At 43.2% G+C, this 27,252-nt stretch overlaps 2 protein-coding genes across 2 annotated transcripts; one reads left to right on the top strand and one right to left on the bottom strand.

Annotated features, from left to right (window-relative positions):
- Positions 1-1,023: 1,023 nt before the first annotated feature.
- On the top strand, positions 1,024-2,782 carry LOC130994252 (uncharacterized). Its single transcript, XM_057919291.1, has 4 exons — positions 1,024-1,080; positions 1,227-1,574; positions 1,666-2,313; positions 2,471-2,782. The coding sequence occupies exons 1-4, from the start codon at positions 1,024-1,026 to the stop codon at positions 2,780-2,782; spliced, it is 1,365 nt and encodes a 454-aa protein (XP_057775274.1).
- A 20,320-nt stretch (positions 2,783-23,102) lies between these two features.
- On the bottom strand, positions 23,103-24,213 carry LOC130994567 (uncharacterized). Its single transcript, XM_057919609.1, has 3 exons — positions 23,770-24,213; positions 23,645-23,689; positions 23,103-23,536 (listed from the first exon to the last, which is right to left on the bottom strand). Exons 1-3 carry the CDS (start codon positions 24,014-24,016, stop codon positions 23,406-23,408), a joined length of 423 nt encoding a protein of 140 aa, XP_057775592.1. The 5' UTR covers positions 24,017-24,213; the 3' UTR covers positions 23,103-23,405.
- Positions 24,214-27,252: the final 3,039 nt, after the last annotated feature.

The raw sequence follows: 27,252 nt of genomic DNA, 5'->3' as shown, positions 1-27,252 counted from the left end.
ACGAATCTCAAACTGCACCCCCTCCTTCTCCATCTAAGAAAAAAGGGAAAAAGCCCCTGCCAACCCCCCAAAAGTGTTCCTCCATCCCGCCTTGGTGTCGCGGAGGTGGCAAAATTGAAAAGCAAATGTAGGCGTCCTGCAGGTTTGAAGTTCGAGACCTTCTCTAAAGATTCAACGCCTCCTGAAAGCCTTCGTCATCCCAAGGTGATAGTTATTTGGAAAGCACAGATAGATGCTGGTTTAAGGCTTCCTCCCCCTACCTTGCTGGTTGACGTTTGTAATTACTTTCACATCCCCTTTTTTCAAGTCGCTCCTTCTGCTATCCGGAGGTTATATGCTTTCCATGTTTTGTGCCGGGCTAACGGCGTTGGGGACACCGCCAAGCTATTTTGTCAGACCCAGACCCTTCGCATGCAAGGCAATCCTTTGTACAGTTTTGCCTCTCACCCTAAATATCCTACTACTTTTCTTTCCTCCCTGAATTCCTTGGATAAAGGCTTCCTGGAATATTATTGTTATGTGCGCACCCTTCTCGGCAACTGGCGCGATTATGGTGCTTCGGAGCTGGAATGGCATACAAGTCGCACTACCTATAAACCAGCCTCTTCCGAAGTCCCTTCTACCCGTGACCAGAACATTATAGCTCACCTTAATGCTATGAATAAGGCCCAGCCTCTAGACTGTAGGTACCTGGCCGAGAACAATTCCTCTCTGGCATATAATGGTCTGTTTCCCCTGTATCCAGAGAGATCAATAGGTAAAAAATATACATTAGAAAACACATTAGCTTTTGTTACCCTGCTTTTAATGATGTGAAGTTTTGGTTTGCAGATATGTCTTGGAGATCGAAATGTGGGGACAATTTGCCTGACACCCCTTCTCTTGCTGGCAGCGGAGCACATGGCCCAAGCGGTTCTGCTTCCGGAACAAGTCCCTCGGAACAGCCTACTGGGTCCGCACTGATCCCCATTCCCCCTGTAGTTGAAATCCCAGAGGGGAATGTGGAAGCCTCGCGCCCCTTTGATGCGGAGGAAGTTGATGCGGGGGCTCTTGTTCACAGGGGGAGGCACTTCAGCGCTGGTGATGCCGCTGGCACCCGTGAAGAAGATATCCAAGTCGTGGATATCACCGATGAGGTTCCTTCACCTGATTCGGCTCCCGATGCCACCCTTGCTGATCTTACAAAGAAGAGGAAGAGAGGTTCCCTGATCTCTGTGGGTGAGAAGGAGAGACAGGCGAGCCTGAAAAAGGCTGGTAAATCTTCAGAGCCAGCAAGGAAATCTGCTGGCGGCGTAAGGATTCTTCCCTCTGCTGGGGACAAAGGCAAGGGGCCAGCTAAGAAGTCGGCTAGTGGTTCAAAGGTTCTCCCCTCGGCCGGTGGAAGGGGTAAAGGCAAAGCTGTGATGCCCCCGGCTGACGAACCAGAGGATCTTGTCCCTGGGCCGATTTCGAGTTTATCGGGGCAGGAATTGATTGATGCCGTGATAGCTCGAGTCCATTCGAAGGACCAAGAGAAAATGGAGAAGCTGACCCGATCGGCTTTAGCTACCCATCTCTGCCGGTTGGCTCTTCAGGTATCCTGCATCTTATGCTTTTTGTTAAAGAAAAACTTTTAAATTACTAACCTTTTATTGTTTTGTTGGAACCCATTTTATTTTCTTGCAGGTGGAGTCGGGGATGTGGGGGGCTGTTAAGTGCATCCATGACTATGAGATGGCAGAGAAAGAGAGAGAGACGGAACAAGCGGACGTGGCCAAGCGTGATGATGCTGTCGCTGGAGTGGTGGAGCGTCTGAGTAAAGCTGAAGCAGAGGTTGCTGAATTGAAAGATAAATTAGCCCAGGTGGAAGTGGAAAGAGCGTCCTTGGCCTCCGAACTGTCGAGGGCCACAAAGGAGAGCCATGAAAGCTTGGCCCGGTTCAAAGCTGGCTATGAAAGAGACTACAGGGAAGCCAGGCGGGGCTGGAAAAGGATACTTGTGGAAGCTCATAACCGCGCGTATGTCCTGGGGGCCCGAGATCAACGCCTGGAGTACTTCTTGTCTCCGCGAGGTCAACACTTCCTGGGGGTGATGCTGGAAGGCACTCTGGAGTCTTTCAAAAAGACTCCCGAATACTTGGAGGATTTCGGACCCCTCTTTGCTTATGTGATAGAGCAAACAGCTTCCAAGGCATTGGAGATGGCAGGGGCCACCCCAGAGCAACTTGCCACTTTGAATTTCAGAGCCCTGATGGATAACCTCCAGGACGAGGAAATAAACAAGCGGATGGGAATCCCTGAGCACTCTCCAGAGAAGCCAGAGTGGTGGTACCCTGTGCTAGAGAAAGCCATTTCCCTACTTTTCTCTTGGGATTGGATCTGACTCGCTGCCCTCTGCTCCCGTGTATGCGCCTGCGTTCTCTGCTTCCCTGGCGCGCTTTGTGAACCGGCTGCGGGATCCCTCTGGCGAGAGCTCCCGAACATTTTTTCAGTTCGGCCTAGAGCCCCCTCTGCCCTCTGACTTAGCGGCTTCTGCTTTCACCGACTCTGCCTCTTCCTCCGCTGCGGTGGAACAGCTGTTCGACCTGTACCAAAATGAGGATCTGTATGTGCAAGAAGCTGCAAAGTTGTTGGATTTGGGAGTTCGTCTTCCCCAAGTGGTGGAGACTGGCCTGTTGCCCGTATTCACAGAAAAAACCGTTTCTGGCCACGCTTCTGCAAGTGGTGCTCCTTCCCCCATTCCACCTGCCTCTGCTCCTGTCTCCTCTGCTGTTGCCCCAGCTGCCTCTGTCCCTCCCTCCTAATGCTCCTGTCTTTACCAAAAGGACTTTTTGTAACTCTTAGATTTGTATAAGCTGAACATTTACCTTTAATTTTTGATGTATAGCTCTGCCCTCCGGGCACGTTTTAATGAAATTTCCTTCCCTTCCTCGCCTCTTTTGTCTTTATTGTTTATATTGTTTTTGTTGCTTGTTGATGATTCCTCTGGTGAGGACTCTGATGACTCCTCTGGCGAGGATTTTGATGACTCCTCTGGCGAGGATCTTGACGACTCCTCTGGCGAGGATTCTGACGACTCCTCTGGCGAGGATTCTGACGACTCCTCTAGCGAGGATCTTGATGACTCCTCTGGCGAGGATTTTGATGACTCCTCTGGCGAGGATTTTGATGACTCCTCTGGCGAGGATTTTGATGACCCCTATGGTGGAGGCTTCACCGCCTCCTCTTACGAGGACTTGGTTGACCCTTATGATAGGGATTTTACCGCCTCCTCTTACGAGGGTTTGGTTAATTTCTCTGTCCATGATTTTGCGCCTCCCTTCCAAGCTGCTTCCCATCCGAGCTGCATCCCATCCAAGCTGCTTCCCATCCAAGCTTTGAACACTCTGCGCGGAGCATGGAAGACCCAGAGGGGGTGCAACCAACTTTCGCGGCTTACGATTGTCAGGAACACCCTGCACGGAGCCTGGAGGACCCAGGGGGTGTAACCAGCTTTCGTGACTTACGGTTAAAGCAACCTCTGCGCGGAGCATGGAAAACCCGGGGGGTGCAACCAACTTTCGCGGCTTACGATTTAGTGCTATCTCTGCGCGGAGCATGGAGGGCCCGGATGGCACGACCAACTTTCGCGGCTTACGATTGTCAGGGACCTCTGCGCGGAGCATGGAGGGCCCAGGTGGCACAACCAACTTTCGCGGCTTACGATTGTTAGGAACACCCTGCACGGAGCATGGAAAACCCGGGGGGTGCAACCAACTTTCGTGGCTTACGGTTAAAGCAACCTCTGCGCGGAGCATGGAAAACCCGGGGGGTGCAACCAACTTTCGCGGCTTACGATTAAGTGCTATCTCTGCGCGGAGCATGGAGGGCCCGGATGGCACGACCAACTTTCGCGGCTTACGATTGTCAGGGACCTCTGCGCGGAGCATGGAGGGCCCAGGTGGCACAACCAACTTTCGCGGCTTACGATTGTCAGGAACACCCTGCACGGAGCATGGAAGACCCGGGGGGTGCAACCAACTTTCGTGGCTTATGGTTAAAGCAACCTCTGCGCGGAGCATGGAAAACCCGGGGGGTGCAACCAACTTTCGCGGCTTACGATTAAGTGCTATCTCTGCGCGGAGCATGGAGGGCCCGGATGGCACGACCAACTTTCGCGGCTTACGATTGTCAGGGACCTCTGCGCGGAGCATGGAGGGCCCAGGTGGCACAACCAACTTTCGCGGCTTACGATTGTCAGGAACACCCTGCACGGAGCATGGAAGACCCGGGGGGTGCAACCAACTTTCGTGGCTTACGGTTAAAGCAACCTCTGCGCGGAGCATGGAAAACCCGGGGGGTGCAACCAACTTTCGCGGCTTACGATTAAGTGCTATCTCTGCGCGGAGCATGGAGGGCCCGGATGGCACGACCAACTTTCGCGGCTTACGATTGTCAGCAACCTCTGCGCGGAGCATGGAGGGCCCGAGTGGCACAACCAACTTTCGCGGCTTACGATTGTCAGCAACCTCTGCGCGGAGCATGGAGGGCCCGGGTGGCACAACCAACTTTCGCGGCTTACGATTGTCAGCAACCTCTGCGCGGAGCATGGAGGGCCCGGGTGGCACAACCAACTTTCGCGGCTTACGATTGTCAGCAACCTCTGCGCGGAGCATGGAGGACCCGAGTGGCACAACCAACTTTCGCGGCTTACGATTGTCAGCAACCTCTCTGTTCTGGTTGAGCGTGACCCCTCTGCTATGGTGGAGCGTGATTCCTCTGGTTTGCCCTAATCTTGCTTGAGAAGCAATTTTTGAATTTAAAAATTGGGACCTACGGGTATACACCTTACTCCCCCCTCTGGTGACATGTGCAATACTCTGTTATGAACATGTTGGCCCAATTATTTCTTACTCCCTTCTCCGGCCCGTGAGCTCACGCGGGCCCATTACCCCTTAGCCCATTTTTTAAACCCAGTATCGCCTCTATATATATATATCCTCTTCCGATCCTTCAAACCCTGGATCTGTTGATGTTTTGCCTCCCTAGATCGGTTGTAAGGCACTCAGGTAAGGGAATTTCCCCTCTAAACACTCACATCCCTGAGGGCTCCGCCTTTTCCCCTGTGCTTCTGGTGTAGATCTCTAACTTTGTGGTTGTAACGAGTGGAGTTCCCTTGCTTGAGTGTTTTATAACCAGGCTTCCCAGATCTAGACGTTGACTTCCCCGATTTGAGCGTTGATTCCTCAGATCTGAGCGTTGGTTCCTCAGATCTGGCCCTTGGTTTGTTCCTCTTCTGTATTTCTTCTTTGTAGCATTTTGACTTGCTATTTTCCTTGATATTCTGCAGACATAAAGTGGAGTTGAAGTAGGTCTGAGAGATGGGCATGTCCCAGTAACGAAGAAGAACTCGGAGTGTTGGATCGTAGAAGAAAAGGTGTTCATCCCTGATGTTTGTTTTCCCTCTGACCTGCTGAGGAGCAGTTTTTTGTGTTTGTTTCGCCCCTGACCTGTTGAGAAACAGTTTGTATTTTGAATTTGTAAATTGAGGATTACGGGTATACACCCTACTCCCCCCTCTGGTGACATGTGCAATGCTCTGCATGAACATGTTAAGTAGCATTTGTAATGTAAGAAAACGATAAAAGAAAGTAAATAAAACAACACCAGGGAATTCCCTAGAACCACATATCTGTTTTATTGATATTATGGCCCCGGACCTCGTTAAAACCCTTGTGGGGAAAAAGAGTATCCGGTCTACAAATGATCATTCCTGCTAGGCAGCAGTTACACATAGAACTTTTTAAGCGTGTTTATATTCCATGGCCTAGGAAGATCTCTGCCATCTGAATCCTTTAGTATGTATGCGCCACCGCCCAAGACCTCCGTGACTATGTATGGCCCTTCCCAATTGGCTTCGAACTTGCCCACCGCCTTCAACGCATCAGCCCGCTTAAGAACCAAATCGCCCTTTGACAATTTCCTCACTCTGACCCGTTTGTCATATCCCGCTTTGATGATGCCTTTGTACTTGGCCGCTCTGACACGGGCTTCCTCCCTCTGTGCTTCCACCAAGTCCAGTTCTGCTCGGCGGAGCTCCTCATTGTGCTCAGTGTCGTACGTGGTAATCCGGTATGATTCTAGTCGTGCCTCCGCTGGTATCACCGCATTGGATCCATATACCAGCGTGAATGGTGCCTCCCCTGTCGCCGTTTTTGGACTGGTTCGATAGGCCCAAAGGACAGTGTCAAGCTCCTCCACCCACTTCCCTCTGCTCTGCGTCAGCCTCTTCTTTATTCCCTCACATATGGTCCTATTAGCCAATTCCACTTGTCCATTTGCCTGTGGATGAGCCACGGAGACAAATCGTTGTGTAATATCCATACGATCACAGAAATCCGCCACCCGCTGCCCTGTAAATTGTGTCCCATTATCAGACACGATGATGCGTGGCACTCCGAATCTGCAACAGATATTCCTCCAGATAAAGCGTTCTACTGTAACTTCATCAATCTTGCTCACAGCCTCAGCTTCGACCCATTTAGAAAAATAGTCTACTGCCACAATGAGAAAACATTTCCCGCCAGGTGCTGTAGGCAACTTCCCAACTATATCAATGCCCCATTTGTCAAACGGACAAGCAGCGTACATTACACCCATGGGCTCCCCTGGTATGTTGATTCTGCCGGCATGCCTCTGGCAAGCTTCACATTTGCGGACGAACTCCCTGGCTTCCTTGTTGATATGAGGCCAATAAAACCCTGCCCGAATGATCTTGCGTACCAGGTCCCGAAATCCCGTATGTCCACCACAGCAACCTGCATGAACCTCTTTCAGAGCAAAGTTAGCTTCATCTGGCGATAAGCATTTTAACAGAGGTTGAGTAAAAGATCTTTTGAAGAGTTGATCGTTGATTAGGCAGTAATTTTCATAGCGGGCCCTTTGATTGGATTCTCTGCTTAGTCGTTCCCCTGTCTTCAGAAAGTGTATGATCGGAGCCCGCCAATCATCTCTGATCTCTACCGAGAACACCTGCGAAGTTTCCATCTCTCTGGTATCACAGAGTAAAATAATTTCGTCGCTCCAAGTTTGCTCTACTGCGCTAGCCATGCGCGCCAGTAAGTCGGCCTTCGTGTTCTCCTCCCGAGAAATCTGTTCAAGCTTGAATTCCATGAACTTTTCTTTCATCTCATTTATTTTGGTATGGTATGCCTTCATCCTCTGATCCTTGATACTGTAACTTCCCGAGAATTGTTGTGCAACCAACTGGGAGTCTGTCTTTATAATGACACACTCAGCTTTAAGCTCTGATAGGATGTGAGCCCCTCTGACCACGGCCTCATACTCCGCCTCATTGTTAGATAACCGACAGGTGAATTTGATGGCGAACTGGTATGTCCCATAACCCGGCGAAGTGATATAAACCCCAATTCCACACCCTTCTTTTGTTACTGATCCATCTACGAAAGCAACCCAGAACTCTGGCACGGGACGCCGAGTTGTTTCTTGTATGAAGTCTGCCAATGCCTGCGCCTTGATTGCCGTTCGTGGCTCGTACTCTACATCATATTCCCCTAGTTCCACAGCCCATTTGACCATTCTCCCCGACAAATCCGGGCGCCCCAAAACTTGTTTAAAAGGTAAAGACGTGCGCACCACTACCTTGTGTGAAAGGAAATAAGGCCTCAGCTTTCTTGCCGTGATCATGACCGCCAGAGCAGCCTTCTCGATCTCTGTGTAGTTAAGCTCCGGGCCCTGGATAATTCTGCTGACAAAATAAATGGGTCTCTGATGACTTCCCTCCTCCCTGATTAACACCGAGCTGATTGATTCCTCCCCCATAGCTATGTATAAATACAACGTTTCTCCCGGAACTGGTTTGGTCAGAGTCGGTAGTTCTGCTAGGTATGCTTTAAGATCTTCAAATGCCACTCGGCATTCTTCTGTCCACAGAAACTTGGTTCCCTTCCTCAACACTTTGAAAAACGGCATGCTCCGTTCTGCCGATCTCGATATAAACCTACTTAGGGCAGTGATACGCCCATTCAGAGTCTGCACCTCCTTGATCCCTCTAGGCGGTGTCATTTCCAAAATTGCTTTGACCTTTTCGGCATTAACCTCAATCCCTGCAGGCGTGACCTTATATCCCAAAAACTTCCCTGTCGTGACCCCAAAGGTGCACTTGGCTGGGTTTAACATGAGTCGGTGATCTCTGACTACTGTGAAGATTTCCTCCAGATCGGAAACATGATCCTCTGCCCTGACACTTCGCACCAGCATATCATCCACGTAAACTGAAATGTTCTTTGACAATTGCTCTTTGAAAATTTTCTCCATCATCCGTTGATATGTAGCTCCCGCATTTTTTAAGCCGAAAGGCATACTTCTCCATCCATATACCCCACAACAAACAGCGAAAGCCGTTTTGGCGATGTCTCCCCTGTTCATTTTTACCTGATGGTATCCCTGGTATGCATCCATCATAGATAGCAGAGCACACCCTGAAGTAGAGTCCACCAATTGGTCAATCCTCGGCAGAGGATAGTGGTCCTTTGGGCAGGCAGCGTTTAGGTCTCTGAAATCCACACACATCCTCCAGGTGTTTGTTTTCTTGGGTACCATCACCGCGTTTGAGATCCATTCTGGATATTGCACTTCCACAATGTGTCCAGCTTTCAATAGTTCATAGACCTGCTCTCTGATGGCAGCATCCTTTTCAGCTCCGAAATTCCTTGTCCGTTGTTTCACCGGCTTGACCTTAGGGTCCACATTGAGGCAGTGCTCCGCCAACCCTCTATCAATTCCCTTTAAATCTGCGGTGCTGAAAGCAAACACATCCGCATTTCGCCGAAGACAACCAATGAGCTCCTCTCTGACCTGATCACTCATGGCCGATCCAATCTTAGTCTGGAAACCTTCTTTCCCTGGAAATAACTCGATCATGTTGCACACATCACTGGTGGACACCAGCGCGGTTTTTCCTATGGAATCTCTGTTTTGCAGTAAATCTGTCAATTCTTGGCGCTCCTCGGCTGGGGCATGCACTTCACCTACCTTCCCCTTCTTCCGACTATCCGCCCCCTCTATCAGTCTTTCTCTTTTCTGCCCCGCTGACTGTGTCAGCATTTGTACATGGCATGCTTTTGATGTCGTTTGACCGCCACAGACTTCTCCCACTCTTCCTCCCTCGAGGGGAAATTTCATTTTCAGATGAAACAAAGAAATAACTGCTCTGAACGCCGTCAAAGCGGGCCGGCCCAGTATGACGTTGTATGAAGGTTTAGGCATATCCACTACTAAGAACCGCACCATCCTTGTTTTGGTGCCTGTGACTGTATTGCCAAGAACTAGCGGCAACTCCACATACCCTAAAGGCATGACCATCTCTCCCCCGAACCCAAACAGCGGGGCGTTGGTCGGCTCGATACGGGCATCAATTCCCATATTTTGAAGACATTCCTTATATAAGATGTTTACAGCACTACCCGAATCCACGAAAATACGGTGGATAATGCAACCGGCGATGTCTGCCGTTACGACCAGCGCATCATCATGCGGGTACATTAGTGTACGTATATCCTCTGTCCCAAAAGTAATCGCCGGTTCCTCTGCCGCACTGGTGACTTCCATGACCTTTTTAGGATAATACCCTGTTTTGACTGCTCTGACGACTTGCTTTTTAGCCCTGTTTGATGTGGGCATCCCGTTCTCCCCACAAATCATGTGAACTTCCCTTCTATACGGGGGAGGAGGAGGCACTTGCCTGTCTGCCCCCTCTCTGCGATTATCGCGGTTATCATCCGCTCTGCGATCCCTGTTGTTCCCCTGCTCTTGTCGGTGATCACGGTTATTTCTTTGATCCCTCTGATCTCGCTGATCCCTCTGATCTCTTTGATCCCTCTGATCATTCCGCCTCTGACCCTCATTTCCTCTATCAATGAACTGGTCGAGGTATCCCTGACGTACTAGTAACTCCAATTGATGTTTAAGATGTCCACAATATTTCATGTAATGCCCGAAGGAGTTATGGTATTCGCACAACTTGTTATTAGGCCCCTCCTGTGGCGGCCCAGCCCGGTAGGTTCCCGGTGCCCGAAAGAATGGTTGATCCTTTATTAAGTGAAAAATTTCGTCCTGTGGTTTATTCAGGGGCGTGTACTCGGTGAACCGCGTAACCTCATTCACAGTGCGCTGTTGTTGGGGCGGCATTCCTCCCTGGGGTGGGAGTACTCTCGGAGGCAACCCTCTGAACTGGGGCCCTATCTTGATGTCTTTGTCTTTCGGGTGCTTCCTCAGCTTTCTTGACCCTGTGTTTCTCATTTTCCACCTTCCTCGCCATTTTGGCATCCTCTAACTGTAGATAACCCGGCAGCCTTGCCATGATGTCATCAAAGTCCCTTGCTGGTCGAATTTGTAATTCGTCAAAAAAGATCCCCGGCCTGAGTCCTCTGACATAGGCGCAGTTTTTGATTTGCGATTCTGCCTCTGGCACCTCCAGAGCGGCAAGGTTAAACCTTGCTGTGTACTCCCGTAGCGTTTCTCCCTGCTCCTGCTTAATATCCATCAGCGAAAGGGCTGACTTCCCTACCCTTCGTGAACTCGCGAACTGACGCAAAAAACGAATCTGTAATTCTTCGAAAGAGTGAATGGAATTTGGGGGCAGCGTCCCAAACCATAACTGAGCCGGTCCAGTGAGAGTAGTGGAAAAGATTTGGCACTTAATGCCCTCAGTGTACATGTGTAATGTGACCAATCCCTCAAATCGATTGAGATGCACTTCCGGATCAGTAGTGCCATCGTAATCCAATGAGATGGGCTTGTAACTTCTGGGTAAAGTATCTGCCAGGATATCATCAGAGAACGGACTACGGATTGTTGATGGGATGATGTCGTGAAATCTTAGCCCTCTTGTCCCCCTTTTGCCTCCCCTGCTCCCTTCTGTCCCTGGGTGTGTCATGAGCGTGGCGCTTGTGAGTTCTATATTCATGTCTGCCAGAGGAATACTCTGGCCCCCTCTCCTCTGATCTTTCCGTATATCGGGATTTCTCTTGACGGTGGGACTTCTCTACCCCGTACGAACGCTCCCCTCTGTTCGACCTCTCTGATCTTTGACCTCTGTCATCTCTCCGAGACTTCTCCCTCAAAGATTCCTCCAGATCCTGGAGTTGGTGTTTCAGCTGGGATACTTGGTTTTTCAACCGTGCCTTCTCCTTTGGCCTCTCTTCTTCGAACACAAGGGAAACGGATTGACTATCAGACTCGTCAACCCTTTCCTTTCTCACAACACTGTTGAGTCTGACCCGACTCCCCTCTGGTCTTCTTTCCACTTCCCTATCAGCAGGGTCCCCTTGCAGTTCCAGAGGCATCGCAGCCTGTTTGTTGATGGCTAAAGTGTTTATCTCCTGAGCAGCTGGAGGTGGGGCCTCAGTGCCCTGCGGGTTTACTGCTCCTACCAGGGGAGCTACTGTAGGAACCATAGATAGCATTGGTGTTCCCATCGCTTGGCGCATATTAGCGTAACTGAGTAAGGCCATCATCTGCTCTGCTATCCCAAAGTTAATCGATCCCCCACCAGATGTGGGGGCCAAGCTCGGCACCTCTGATCCTGGCGTCACCAGAGCAGTCCTCTGGAAGCTTGTATTCAACCCTGTCAACGGAGTGGCGGAGATAGCCTGAAACCCCGGTGGGGCAGTGAGGGTAGCATTACTCTGTAGGCCAGCGAACAAGGAGGCAGGCACCTCAGTGGTGAGAGCAGCGGAGTCGAACTCTTTCTCCAGGTTGCGGTGAGCTTCTGACGATCCCATAGTACCTACATGTAAGCAAAGTGAGAAAAGTCTCAAGGACAAAAGAGCAAACCCTCCGTTACCGACGGGAGTCCCAATATAAGAAATCCAATAAAGAATCCCGAGCACAGGTACAAAGACCGTTAAAAAGTTCCGAGTAATTCTACACTCTGGAAAATAAACCCAGAGTATAGATTGAGGAAAATAGAGCCCTCAGTAAAATCCAGCAAACGCGAGATACCCAGAGACAAGTACAAACAGAGCAACCACCGGAAGACATGTTAGCACGATTCATTAAACATGATAACAAAAAGAATTATGTAAAATACTACCATAATACGAAGATTAGTCAAGGAAAACATGGAGAACATGAATAAAAGTTTCCCATAAGTGAAGATCGTCCACAAAACAATAATATGAATCTCACCACCACTAAGACGAAGCGTTTAATTATCATATTATTGAGGCAAATCTCTTGCATCAACGACAATAAATACCCTTGAAATCGGAGGCTAGCCACAAAACCCAAAGATCCACAGCAAGAAACCCCAATATATCAGGAACAGAACAGAACTTCCAATTTAATCGTCGAAATCGAAGATCAACCACGACAAGCATGGAAAACCCCCATAAACCCCCTCCTTTAAACGAAAAATGTCTATAAACCCCCGATTCAACGATACAAAGCAAGGATTAGTCACCAAAACATAAGAAGTAACGGTAATTATCGGTCGCAAACAAAGAATACCCACGGATTAACAACGCGAAACCGAGCACAAAAGAAGCAAAGTACTAATCGGCGTATTATCGATGCAAACCCAGGAATTAACAGTAATAACCGCATGCTTTACCAAAAACAGGATAAAACACGAAGATCAACCACAATTATCGTATTAATACGCGAAACAACCATATACCAGCAACGTAAACCCAAAATATCGGGAATCCGTAAGGAAACGACGAACACAATCGGAACAGAGCACCCAACTACGATTCCCTCATGCAAAACATTAGATCGATGAAGAAAACCTCAATACTACAAGAGAACCCTTTATTCGCAGATAACTACCCCAAACAAGCGGTAAATAAACGTAAATTTCCCCTGATTCATGTTTTACGCTCGTCGCCACCTTTCCCCATGCACCCAAAACACAAATCAACACAGAACTCAGCAGATTAACAACATATTAACCCAGAAAACACAATTAACCGATTAAAAACAGCTGGATGTCCGGATTATCGGACCAATCGGTGCCAACGCCCGCAAATCCGATTGAATTTATAGATCTGCGTACGTCGGCAACCGCGACCTCACGTCTTAATTCAGTAGCTTTCCCACAGACGGCGCCAGTTGGTGTTTGCGAAACCAACACCTAAATCTATAAAGGGAAATCGCGAATTCTACCTAGTCGAGAAGAGTAAAAGTGGCTGATCGGAAATCTTGCGCAAGAGAAAATAGCAGTTGTATTCAAAATATGAGATAGCGTAAGTCACAGTACACGAGCTCGGGCCCTATTTATAGATTTACAAGCGGAGGGGTAAAATAGTAAAAACATCTGCGGTGCATGCGTGTTGCGTGATGGAAGGGTACGCTGGTAATTTTGATAATATGAGGGAGATCTTCCCGCGCGTTTGTTGGCTCCTCTGATGGCAATGTCTTTTCTGGCGAAGGCGTCTTCTCTGGTGATGCTGACATCTCTGGTGGAAATGCCTCTTCTAGTAAACACGTCTTCTCTGGCGAAGGCGTCTCCTCTGGCGGTAGTGACTTCTCTGGCAAGGATATTCTTTCTGACTAGGATGCTTCCTCTGGCAAAGATGACTCCTCTGACGAGGATACCTCCTCTGGTGAAGATGACTCCTCTGACGAGGATACTTCCTCTGGCGAAGGTGACTCCTCTGACGAGGATGACTCTTTTGGTAGCGATGGCTTCTCTGGCAATGGCCATTTTTCCACATGATTCTTCTGATTTATGTCCCTTCTCTGCTCTGCACACATTACTCCTCATCAGAAGAGAATGGAAAGGCCTAGAAGGATCGAGAACTTGGAGAGTTGACTCAATCTGTAGCTGGAAGAAAGACTTCAATCAGATCTTCAATCAAATCAATCAAGTAAGGAGCCGAAAAAGAAAAGAAGATCAAAATGAAGATATGGAGGCCAACACAGCTAGGGTTAGCCCTCCACCAATTTGCAGTATTTAAGAAGAAGGAAATGCAGCGGGGAAAGGACTTTTTGCGAACTTTAGAACTTTGTTTTACTTTTGATCCCCGTTTCATTACTCATTGTGTTCCAGAAACAATTTAATTTTAAGTTTGTTTTAGTTTATTAAACACTTTATCATTTAAGTATTTTGTCATCGCAAGGACGACGATCTCGGGCATTTTTTATCCATGTATTTTATTGTTTACTATCTATTACTACTTTGCATTTTGTTTTGTATCATGAGTTCATTTCAATTTATGTTTGTGTATTTCATTATGAGTGAGTAGTCTCCTTGGTGAGATTTGAGTGAATGTTCTCAATATGTAAACCATTCGTGAGGCATTTTTGCTTTCGGTTGAGTCTAGTAGTTCCGGAGGGACTTGTGCCGAATCATGGATAGTAGGGGCCTAACGGGTGATCTCAGTTCGGTAAAAGGTTGTCCATGTCAAGCAAAGGCTAGGCATACCAGAGAGTGACAACCGGTATGCCCACGGCCGAGTAGCTGAGCAACATCAACAAAATGTGTTGTAGATCCGAAAGGTAAGGAAAGGATTGATGGGATACACTGTCCTTTGTTGGTCTTTGGCTTCTCTAGTAACTACCCACCAACTGTGATGAGGCATAAAGCCATGATTATCGATCGAGGAAAGCACCGACACATCCGTAGGTATATCAAATGATTGGTTGGAATGAATAGTGACTCAACCTAAACACCTCTAGATTGACTTGCAATAGAACAAGGACATCCTAGCAGTGATAAGTTGACCCAGTGTCATCTCTCAAGGAAGATCTTTAAGGGCAATTAATTATGTCACAGGAAAGCTGTAAACTTAAGATAATTAAACTAAAACATGGAAAGTAAATTAACGTGAATTAAACTTAACTAGGCAAAAAGGAATTATTAACTAATGCTTGTAATTTAAACTTAACTAAAAACTTAATCTTAAAATTATCTAGGCGTGAAACTATTAAACCCTAGGCAAGAATTAAATGAACTTAAAGTAAAGAATTAACTAGGCAAATCAAATTTAAATAAATTTAATTAAAACTTCTAATCTAATCTAACTAGGCAGAAACTAAATTGCATAATTTAAAGTGAATAATTTAAATTGTAGAATTTAAAGAAAACACAGGTAAAAGCAAATAAATAAACTTGATTAAAGAAATACCGTAAATCGTCTCGAGAAGTAATCTGTCACGTAATTACAACTCTAAACGGGAACTAATCTAAAACATGAATTAAAAGAACTATACTAAACTAACTAAGAACAATAATCGAACTAACACTAGAAAAGCAATAAACCTAAGCTTTAGCTAACTTGGTGGAAACTAGAGATTAGGGCAAAGGAAATTATCTAACTACACGCTTGGAGGCAAAAGAATTATCTTTACAATGAATAACTAAGCCCTATTTATAGACTTCAAATCCCTCTTGATCACTATCAAAGTTGCCATATAAAATTGGACTCTAAAAGGAATAAAATCGTGTAAGAGAAGATAAGTCCAACTGGCGTTCTCTGCAAGTTTCTTCAGCTCTGGCGATAGTAACTCAGCTCTGGAAGGTCCAGAGCTGAAAAGTCAGCTCTGGCATAGTTGACTCTGTAAAGTACAGAGCTGAAAAGTCAGCTCTGGCAGTTGACTCTGGAGTTTGACTATGGCGTTTTACTCTGGCGTTTGACTCTGTAAAGTACAGAGCTGAAAAGTCAGCTCTGGTGGTTGACTTTGGCACTTAGCTCTGCTCTGCTCTGGAGATGTCTGCTCTGCTCTGGTACAGAGCTATCTTCGCAGCTCTGGCGCGGGCCTTCAACTCTGGTTAGCTCTGGGTTTTCAAGTCAGCTCAGCTCTGGCGACAGAGCTATGCTCGCAGCTCAGCTCTGGCGACAGAGCTATGCTAAAAATGCCATTTTTAGCCCAAAAATCTCCAAAATTGCATTCTTCCATCTATAAAACCTAAATCTCCTGCAAAGCATCAAATAAACCATAAAATACACCAATTTCCAGAAGATTAACTAAAAATATACGCATTCAAACCCCAAAATTTAGCACAATTAAGCATAAATCAAATAGCCCAGGAGATATACCTTTCGAAGGTGCGGAACCGGGGACCTCAGGAGAGAGGTTAGTGAGGGTCATACTTGGCGGATAACGGGTATGACTACTGCCTAAGGAAAAGTGAAGCACTGCCTTGTGACCGGGGAATGTGTGACCTTCGTACCAAGTGACTACAAGGGACTCAACCATCCCAAGTGTGAAGTGTAATCTCTGGAAACACCCCAATGTCTTTGGGCCATGCCTAGAGATCATACAGAGCATGGACGGATCTTTAGTATGCTTATGACCGAAACCAAATATCGACAATAGTCGGGACCTAACTTAAATCTTACTCCTTGTTATATTTTATCTTTGTCTAGTTTGATTGTGCAGGTATAAACAGGTTGAGAATTGTGACACCCCAATTTGTACACTGAAAACAAAGTGGTTCCTCACTCCTCGTAGGATTCGACCCTATACTTACAACTAAGACTAGCCAGTTAATTTTGGGCATAGGAGCATGTACTGTTCGTCTAGGGCATACACAGGTATTTTGATCGTAGCATATGACAGGTGCATGTCACCGTGTCATCCATCACAGAGACAAATGAAATTTAAAAAATAATAATAATTCAAATGCGCAGATTTAGAGATGTTCAACTAGCCAAGAAATGAGACCACCATGGTCACTCTCTCTTCTCTAAAATATACCAATGATAGTGACACACTTATCTCTATTATACTCATTTTGGATATTTTGTTTAAATAAATAGATAAATTTATTATATATTTTATATAAAATATTAAAATAAAATAAAAATGTCAAAAGGTTTTTTTTTTCATTCTCTATTATAGATAGAGACCACTCTTGCTATATTTCAACACATCTTCAAATTCTTCTATTTTTCCTCTCTACATATAACATTTGTCACAACGCTCTTACATGACTTGATCGAAATACTCTCTTGGTCCCATATAATTCCTCTCTACATATAACATTTGTCACAACGCTCTTACATGACTTGATCGAAATACTCTCTTGGTCCCATATAAACATGCATAGTTTTCATTTTTCGTACGTCCCATAAAAACATGCATAGTCCATTTATAGTAATAATTCTTCCACTAAGCATCACAATCAACGTGGGAATTTTTTACCACTCACACTACATTTTATAGAATTTCTTAAAATCAGCGTCGTCCCGTACTACGCATAGTTTTATGGGACGGAAGGAGTATATGGCAAAAGTTTAGCGATGGTAATTAAATGCTTAGTATGTTTTTTTTTCTTTCAATTTTGTGTTTGGATTATTGTAATTTTTGTTTTTAGTTTGTCGTGATTTGAAGTTTTATTAGTTTGTTATTTTTTTCATTCTTAATTTTTTTACAATATTTTAATTTATATTTAATATTACTAAAATTATTACGATTAAAAGTAATAATAAAATAATTATACGCAATATTGTGATTAGGTGGTTAGGCTGGTCATTGATAACTCAACAAAAATAGAACTGGTTGGGTTGAGATGAATATTAATGATGTGGAAGAGGGAGAAATTAATTAAATATTGAAGATGGTTAGATAATTGGTTGGTTGTTGATAAACATAAGCATTATTGCATTTCGCACTGACGTTCGACTGCTCTGCTTGCAATGGTCGAGTTTGTCGAGTATTACTGCATTTTTTAACAATGCTCGGTCACTACTACTCAATTGCTCGACTCGCAGAGGCCGAGTATATCAAGCATTAATGTATTTACCATAAATACATCAATGCTCGACATACTCGACTTGCATTGGTCGAGCATTAGTGCATTTACCATTAATGCTCGATTTGCATTAGTCAAGCATGTCGAGAAGTTTACTATTCAAGTAAGAGCAATTTTATCCTTTGAAGCTCAAAATAAATAATTTCTATAATTTTCTTCTATTAAATATTTTTTATTTTTTGTCTTTGAGAGTGGAGTAAAGGAATCATCAACCCTTTAATTTTTATGCTAAATCAAAATTGATTAAAAATTGATACTTGCTATCTCTCCATGATAAAATTTCATACTTTTCTTTTGGGATGTTCAAAAAAAAAGAATTCATATTACTAGATGTTTAGATTATATACTGTTAATAATTTCGTTTTAAAATTTGCGTCACATTTTCTTAGAAAATTTATCATGAAAGGAGAGAGTATAGTTCAGAGTAATTATAAGTGTCAATATATAAAAATACCCAATTTCATATAGCAAAAATAAATTTTAGCATATAGGATAAAAACATAAAATTTTACCCACTTTTTACGCGAAAAGACCGAATTGCCCCTTAGATTAAAATTAAAAAATACCCACTATCATTTAACCTAATTTGACACACACTAAATACACTTTCAGTACACACACAAAACTCAATACTTTCTTCTCTCTCGCGATCGACCCCCCTCTCTATCTCAGCACCTGCTGTGGCCGCCGACGTTCAACAGCGCCGTCGCCGAGTGGCACGGCCACTGCCTTCACCACCGCTTCTCGTCGTTTCTTCAATCGGTAAGAGAGATGTGGCTGGGAGTGAGCAAGGTCGAAAGCAGCGGCGAATCTCACCGGCCATCCAGTTACAGCGGCGGCGGCAATATATCTGGAAGAGAAAACTAGGGCTTTTCTTTTGCGTTCCTTGCTTTGAAACTGAGAAATAGAAAGAACAATTGAAGGGGAAAGAGACGGATGGAGGGGGCATCCGAGTCGGACGGAGCGACGACCAGCGACCGTTCGTCGTCCCTCCATAGGTGGCGGCGGTGATTTCTGATTTGGGGAGGAAATCAATGCTCCCTTTTTATTTTGTATTCATCTGTGAATTGAGAGGGAGGAATAGATTGAGAGTGATGAAGGACAAAAGTGATGACCTACTGACTCGCCGGACTACCAGCGGCAGCGGCAGACACCTCGGCTGAAGGCGGATCGAGAGAGAGAGAGAGGACCGAGGAGCATGTTCTGAGTTTGAGAAGAGAGAGACTGAGTCACACACGCAGACACACCAAGACTGACGCTGCCCCCTTCTTCCCCAGTAGAGAGCACAGCCATCAGCCACAACCGCCAGCCACCCATCGCCCGTCACCCTCTCAACTTCTTCTCTCGTCTCTCACATCTTCTCCTTTCAAAAACACAACACCCTCATTGCTCACTGAAGCAGATCTATCTCTCTCTCTCTCTCTCTCTCTCTCTCTCTCTCTCTCTCTCTTTGAAGGCTCTGCCGCCCACCTCATCGGCGGCGCGGGTTTGCTCTTTGCCGCCGCAGCCGATTTGGCGCTAGGGCTTTGCCGCCGCGAGCGCCGCCGATTTTCCCTCTCGCATCTGGTTTGGGTGTCTTATTTTGGAGAAGTAGTCGCAGGTGACGCCGTTAGGGGCGGAGGAGCAGAGGTCGTCGTGAATCTTGATGCATGTGTGTTGAGTGGGATAGAAGGCGATGACGGCGACGACAGTGTTGGGCTGCTGTTGTTATGAAATTGAAGGAAAATGGGGGGCTGGATTTGCGGATCTAGGGTTTGGAGGTGGCGCCGCCGCTCATATGCGGGCAGCGATTACTAAAAAACAGATAGAAAATGAGAGAGGGACGTAGTGGCTGGCGGTGTTTTGGAGCGGGGGTAAGGACGAGAGAGGGCGTAAAGGTGGCAACGTCGATTTGGTGTCTGGTTTTGGAAGCCGGAAGAAGATGAAGCCAATTTTTTAATTTCATTAATTAAGACATTTAATAATATTAAATTTTAGTGGAGCCACACAATTAAAACATAACTATCCGTTGTTTCTGTATTTGTTCTGCATGTATGGCACTTGTGGCACTATTAGTGCCATAAGTGCCAAAAGGACCATTTTAAACACTTTCTCGTACGGTTTATATATTCCATTTAGGGTTTAGATTATCCATTTAAGGTTTAGATGATTCATTTAGGAGTTTTTGTTTGTTTTTTTGTTTCATGTGCTTCATCTTCTTTATATCATGATTTCTTGATTCTATTGTTGTTGTTTCTGTATTTATGCTGCACGTATAGTGCCATAAGTGCCAAGAGGACCATTTTACTTGGTTTTATTTTGGATTTTCGTTGGCACTTATGACACTATTAGTGCCATAAGTGCCAAGATTTTACTTGGTTTTATTTTAGATTTTCCTTGGCACTTATGGCACTATTAGTGCCAAGATTTTAATTGATTTTATTTTGGATTTTCGTAGGCACTTATGACACTAATAGTGCCATAAGTGCCAAAAGAACCATTTTACTTGGTTTTATTTTGGATTTCCGTTGTCATATATGGCACTAATAGTGCCATAAGTGCCTAACCCGACCCGGCACGCGACCCGCGTGCCTGATCCAACCCGGTTCTCCTCATTAAGGGTAAAAACGTCCGAAATCAATAAAAATGGCCAAATTTTATGTTTTTTCAATGAGTGGCCATAAATTGTGTTTTATGCTTCATTTTGACTACTTCAAAATTTTACTCTTTTAAAAAATCTGAATTCACAACTAGTTGTTTTGGTTGTGAATTCAAATTTTAAAATTCAAATTCTCGACTTTTTGAATTCACAACCAGTTTGATGAATTCACGACTGAATTGCTAGTGTTGGTTGTGAATTCGAGTTTTAAAACTTGAATTCACAACTACTTGTTTTGGTTGTGAATTCAAACTTTAAAATTCAAATTTACGATTACTTGAATTCGCAACCAAATATTCACAACCAAAAGCTCGAATTCACAACTACTTGTTTTGGTTGTGAATTTAAACTTTAAAATTCAAATTTACGATTACTTGAATTCACAACCAAAATAAATCCTGGTTGTGAATTCGAGTTTTAAAGCTTGAATTCACAACTAGTTGTTTTGGTTGTGAATTCAAACTTTAAAATTCAAATTCACGACTACTTGAATTCACAACCAAAATAAATTTTGATTTTGAATTCGAGTTTTAAAGCTTGAATTCACAACTAGTTGTTTTGGTTGTGAATTCTAGAATTGCTAGTGTTAATTGTGAATTCGAATTTTAAATCTCGAATTCACAACCAACTCTATTGCTAGTTGTAAATTCACAACTAATGTTTTTAGTTGTGAATTCAAACTTTAAAACTCAAATTCACAACTACTTGAATTCACAACCAAAATAAATTCTGGTTGTGAATTTAACTGGTCGTGAATTCACTACCAAAAAATTCTGATTATGAATTCCACTTGGTATGCGAAATTTTTTTAAAGGGTAGTGTTTGAAGGGGTAAAATGGTAAGTGTGGCTATTTTTTAAATTTTTTATCTTAGTAGCTAATTTTTAATTTTACTAAAAAAGATAGGGTATTTTCACAATCCACTCTAATTATAATCCCGATATTTTAATATAGGTTTCCAGTGTTTCCACGAAATATTTTAAGAGCTAATGGTAGTTTATATGATTATATCTACTTTGTAATACAAAAGACAAAATTTTCCAACCATATAAAAACACTGACAAATTACCTGCTTTTAGATTATAAGAATAAAATTTCCCTTAACTATTTTTATTCATAACCTACATCAATCTAATTTTTTTATTAAAAAATTTATTTCTTTCTTTTCTATATACATAACTTATAATTCTACAATCTTTTATTTTATCAATAACTCACTTCAGCCTAAATATTTATCTTTTTCTATTATATATTATTGTATTTTTTTAATTATAAAATGCCAAGTATCATGATATACTCCCTCCGTCCGCGATATCGTTTCCACATTGTGGACGGCACGAGTTTTAAGAAAAGTGGTGGATAGTAGTGGATATGTAGTTAGTGGAGTTTGGGTCCCACAATTGTTGTGAGTGGAAGTTTGTGGACCCTACTTCTATAAATGGAAGTGGAAACGATATCGCGGACGGACCGAAATGGCAAATGTGGAAACGATATCGCGGACGGAGGGAGTAATTTGTTTGCAAAAGTTGGTTTGAAGGTTGGTCTGCACCCTGCAGACACAACCGGTCATCATAAAACTAATATTTTATTATTATTTTTTTGTTCAAAGCATTTGTCTTATTCTCACAACCGTTGTGAGGTCGTGGATAAAACTAGTTTGTGCAAATTCTTCTATTTTCGATAATTTTAAAGAAAATGGAGGAGAAAAAAACAAATTAAAAAGTGATATTACCCCCTAAATACATGTTTAGTACCTCAAGCCAAAATATAAATTATGGGGAATGGTAGAAATTAGTGGTTTTTTGGGGGTGCAAACCGTTAATTAGCCTTAATATTGGTGCCAAGTTTTTGTATTTATATTCCCAGCTGGCAAAGTCCAACCGCACCACGAGGGCCTGCCACTGAGTAACGGTCCTATTCCAGCTGTTTTCCATTTTCAAACCCCACCCCTAATATTTATATCCTCACCTCTCATTTATTTTTTCTGGGAATATTAAGATGATACCATATGCTTTTCTATAAGATCAAATGATATTATATGGATGAAAGATAAATTGGCAGAAGTTCGAGTTTCTAAGATAAGTTATTCATCCAAGATATATACTCCACAAAGGATTTTATTATATAACATTATTCATTCCCATATTATTTTAAAAGAGTAAAAAGAATACTAAAACAATTATTGATGTGTCTCTTTCTAACCGACGACATAGAGCTATCAAAAGTTGCACATATCATGTCAATTAGAAAATACTTTTGCAAAACAAGTAAAATATAAAAAAGAACTAAGTTTGTGGATAATGAACGTATTTATTGCTATCGATAAACTATTCGTTACATTACAATAATTCCCCAACCTCCGCCATGAGTCCATGACGATTACAGATGGTTCCTCACATTAAAAAGAAAAAGAAAAAAAGAAAAAAAGGAAGAGTAGATGTCTAAATAAACATTACTAAATGTTCAACCTAAAAAAAAAAAACGTTACTATTCTCAAAAAAAAAACGTTACTAATATATTTTACATATTTTCTTTATTTATATATACATAAAACTATCCTCGTGACATGAGACTATGAAAGCTATTGTTGTCGTTATGCCTAATGAATGAGCAAAATAGAAATTAGATATTTCAATCAAAACATAATCCATAGACGTACGCATTATTAAAAAACTATTTTTATTGTCTTTTCATATAACGTAGCTCTCAAATTATATACACCTGTATAGAGGAATCAATAATTCATAACTAGAGATGGGCACAAAAATTAATACACGTGTACAAATAGTTAAAATCGCCATCAAATTCACATTAGAAATGGAGAGAAAAAGAAAAAGAAAAAGAAAAAGAAAAAGAAAAAAGAAGAAGAAGAAAGAAGCCACAATTGAGAGATGCCACCGACAGAAGTCCCCCCAGATGGAGCCATGAGGAAAACTAAAATCCAAATGATGTAAATTTGTCACGAGAGAGAGAGAGAGAGTTGTGAATAAAAAAATTGAGCAGAGAGAGAGAGAGAGAGAGAGGGAGGCCTAAAAATGGGCGATTTTGCGGTGGAGGCGCCGGTGCTTGGCCTCCTGCTTTAAGTTCTTCAAGCTCCGTACGGCCAATATATCGCCTTTCCCAATCTCCAATATCCGTTGCAATTCCGAAATATTATTTTCTACATCAACAAATCAACAAAAACACCCGAAATTTCTTCAAACTAGAGAAAAAATCAATCGACAATGGAAGGAGAAATTAATCAGCAAGTAATTAATTAATGCCCTACCAGCAGTGTCAGAAAAAGGCTTGACGCCATTGAACTCGGCCAAATCTGAAACCACCAAAAACAAAATGTTAAATAAAAACTAGCAAATTGATGAAAATAGGATGGTAATTAATGGAGAAGAGTACCGTTTAGAGAGGGATTGTGGGAGGAGAGATAGAGAATGAGGAAGCAGAGGAGGGTGAGGAGAGGGATAAGGTGAATGTAGGAGTGAGGCATGGCGGATTTGGGCTTGAGCTTTTTGAGCTCTTCTTCTTGCCGGCATTCCTCTCCGCAGCCAACACTTGATGATGCAGATGATGAAGCAGATTGGGATTGCAGCTGCTCATCTTTCACCAGCTTCGACGACGGCGAACCCAGCGACTGCCTCTGCATGTTTTAGAGAGAGAGAGAGAGTGTGTGGGTGTGTGGGTTGTTGTTTTTGTAAGAGCTACGAGTATTTGTTTTTGGTGGTTCACGATTTGTTGTAGGGATATAGGGCTCCTGTAACCCAATTCTCATAGCTGGAATTCGGCGGCTTGATTGAATTTTATTTAGCTCATAATTAATTATCAAATTTTATTTTTAAAAAATCTATCCACTTTGTAGTTGAAAAGACAGAAATACCCTCTCTTAAATACATGTACTCTCTCTTTCTCTCTCTCATTCTCTTCTCTCTCCCTCCACGCATCTTTCTCCTCTCTCATTCTCTTCTCTCTCTTTCTCCACGCATCACCGTCGCCGACCTCCGCCGAATCTTCCACATGTGCCCGGAGCTCCTCACCTCCTCCTCCACCGCCGTCCATGCCACCACCTTCCTCCTCCGTGAGGCCCGCACGCCGCCGACCTCCTCTACGTCGTCCACCGCCGCCCCTGCCTCATCGCCTGCGGCGTGGAGTGGTAGATCTAGGGTTCAAATCCGAGGCGGCCGCCCGTCCCTCTCTCTCTCTCTCCCTATCGCCGCCCGTCCGCCGCGCCGCCGCCACTCAATCTCCGTGTTCTCGGATGTGATTCCTATAATTGTGAAGCAGAGCACTGTGGTGGTGTTGGGGATTATTGTGGCGGCGTGGTTTTCGCGGCTGCCGGAGTGGACGACGTGGATTGTGTTGGTGGCGCTGGCATTGTACGATTTGGCCGCCGTCTTGGCGCTAGGCGGGCCGCTGAAGTTACTGGTAGAGTTTGCATCTAGCCAGGAAGAGGGACCTCCGTTTAGGCCAGTGATTGGATTTTGTCTGTTTGCAACCCAAACTACGATGTCTGGTGTAGCTTTGTACCATATTCCTAAGAATCTGGCTGTGGATGAGCCCGGATAGAAGAATCCGAGCTCGAATGTTTGGGCTGGAGAGAATGTTTGGGCTGGAGAGATTAATACCTCTCCATCAGCAAGAGTTTGGTTTGCAGAAAGTGTATCAGTTGCAAAAGAGAATTTGGAAATGGTTAAGAGATAGAGAGCTGCATAGAAGAACTTCATTTGCGGAGAAGGAGTTGAAATGGAGGCAAGATTTTCAAGTTTTGTCAACTTTATGAATTTTAAGCAAAAATGCTTTCTCGAGACAGCTGCTGAATACAACCTTTTAGTGAGGGGAAAACTCATCTTTGTTGCCATTTGATTATGATTGGCTACAAGATTATTTTATAGAAAAGGGTTTCAGTTTAGTTGTGAATTTAATGTTTCAGTTCAGTTTAGTTGTGAATTTAATGTTTCAGTTCAGTTTAGTTTTAGTTGTGAATTTAGTGTTTCAGTTCAGTTGTAGCTCGATGAATTCACAACTTAATATTTTTGAATTTACAACCAAAACTATAAATTCACAATCAAAATAAATTACAGTTTTAATTGTGAATTCAAACTTTAAAAACTCAAACTCACAACTACTTGAATTCACAATCAAAATAAATTCTAGTTGTGAATTAAATTCAGGTTGTGAATTCGACTGATTGTGAATTCACAACCAACATAAATATGGTTGTGAATTCGTTTGGTGTGAATTCACAACCAAAAAATTCTAGTTGTGAATTAAATTTTGGTTGTGAATTCGACTGATTGTGAATTAAATTTTGGATGTGAATTCGACTAGTTGTGAATTCACAAACAAAAAATTCTGGTTGTGAATTCGACTGGTTGTGAATTCTCAATTCACAACTAGTGTAAATTCACAACCAAAAAATTTTGGTTGTGAATTCACACGGGTTGTGAATTGCGGGATTTTTTAAAGGGGTGATGTAAAGTGGACATTTTTTTAATTTTTAATGTGAAGGGTATTTTGGTAACAGTGGACATTTTTTAAGTTTTTTATCTTAGTGGACATTTTTTATCTTTACAATATGAAAGTGGCCATTTTAAAAATCCACTCTTATCTTATTCTAATGAATAAATTTAGTTAGATTAAGAGGGTATTTGTCTGAGCTTATGAGCTCTTTAAAACAACTTATAAATTGTTTATGAGTTTATAATTTCCTTTAAAGTGTTTAGAAAAATAAGTTCCTAAAGAGTTTATCAACTGTAAAAAGAAGCTCTAAAAATTTATAAGCTCCCAAAAAAATAAGTTCATCTACCCCAATTTATTTTTCCATTATCTTATGATCAACACTTATTTTACAAAAATAACTAAACTATAATTTTTTATTTTCATAATATATCAGTCTAATTTCATTTTTATTCAATTTTCTCTCTCGAACAAAAATTTTCTCTCATTAACTAAAAATTCTCTAGTTAGGTTATAAGTTCAATTTTACAAAAATATTTTAACAACTTATAAGCTATTAAGAAACTACATGTTATAAGCTCTTGAAACATGTAGTAAGAGCACCTACATCGATCGACTCATCCGGGGTGACTCGAGTCGATTTCTCGATGAGTCGACCGATGTAGGCCATCGTCGACTCGAGCTCAGCTCATCCGTCAAAATGAAGGGTGCGTACATCGCACGCGCCGAATTAAAAAAAATGAAAATTTAATTGTTTTGAAAATAACGGCTCTTTGTCGATCTTTATTTCTTTTTAAAAAATTAATTTATTTCAAACGGCTATATTATTATTATTATTATTATTATTATTTTGGTATCTAACGCCTGATAACACTCATATTTCCATGGTTTTTAATATTCATATGATGTTAATTTTATAGGAAATTGAGTGTTGAATGATTGTTTTGTGCTTAATTTGCTTTATCTTGTGAAACATGATTCTTACTCGAACTTTGAAGGAATTTGCAGATTTATTGAGTTCGAATTTGGAACAATATTCTGAAATAGAAGTTGTAGATTGTCTCGATACGAGTTCGTGAGCGCAAACGGATCATAAATCGGAGTTCGGACGAGAAAGTTATGGCCAAAACAAAAACGTCGCGCGCAGCAGTCAAAATTCGGCGACCTAAACGGCGATCGCCGAATTTTGGAGATTTTATGAGCAAAATCGGCGACCAAAACGGCGACCGCCGAACGGGTCGCCGTTTTCCCTGTTCAGATTTTGGCCTTGAGGAAGAAAAACGGCGATCGCCGTTTTTGGAGGATTTTTAGGCCATTTTCGGCGACCAGTTCGGCGACCGCCGAACGGGTCGCCGTTTTTAGGCGTGTTTCCGTTTCCTTCCGCGTTTTTATGATTTTTCAAGTTATTTTCGGTTTAGAACTTGGTTT

The sequence above is a fragment of the Salvia miltiorrhiza genome, chromosome 7, assembly GCF_028751815.1.
Source record: "Salvia miltiorrhiza cultivar Shanhuang (shh) chromosome 7, IMPLAD_Smil_shh, whole genome shotgun sequence".
Taxonomy (NCBI): Eukaryota; Viridiplantae; Streptophyta; class Magnoliopsida; order Lamiales; family Lamiaceae; genus Salvia; species Salvia miltiorrhiza.
Note: the sequence above shows the minus strand (reverse complement) of the source record. Positions and strands in the feature narration are given on the sequence as shown.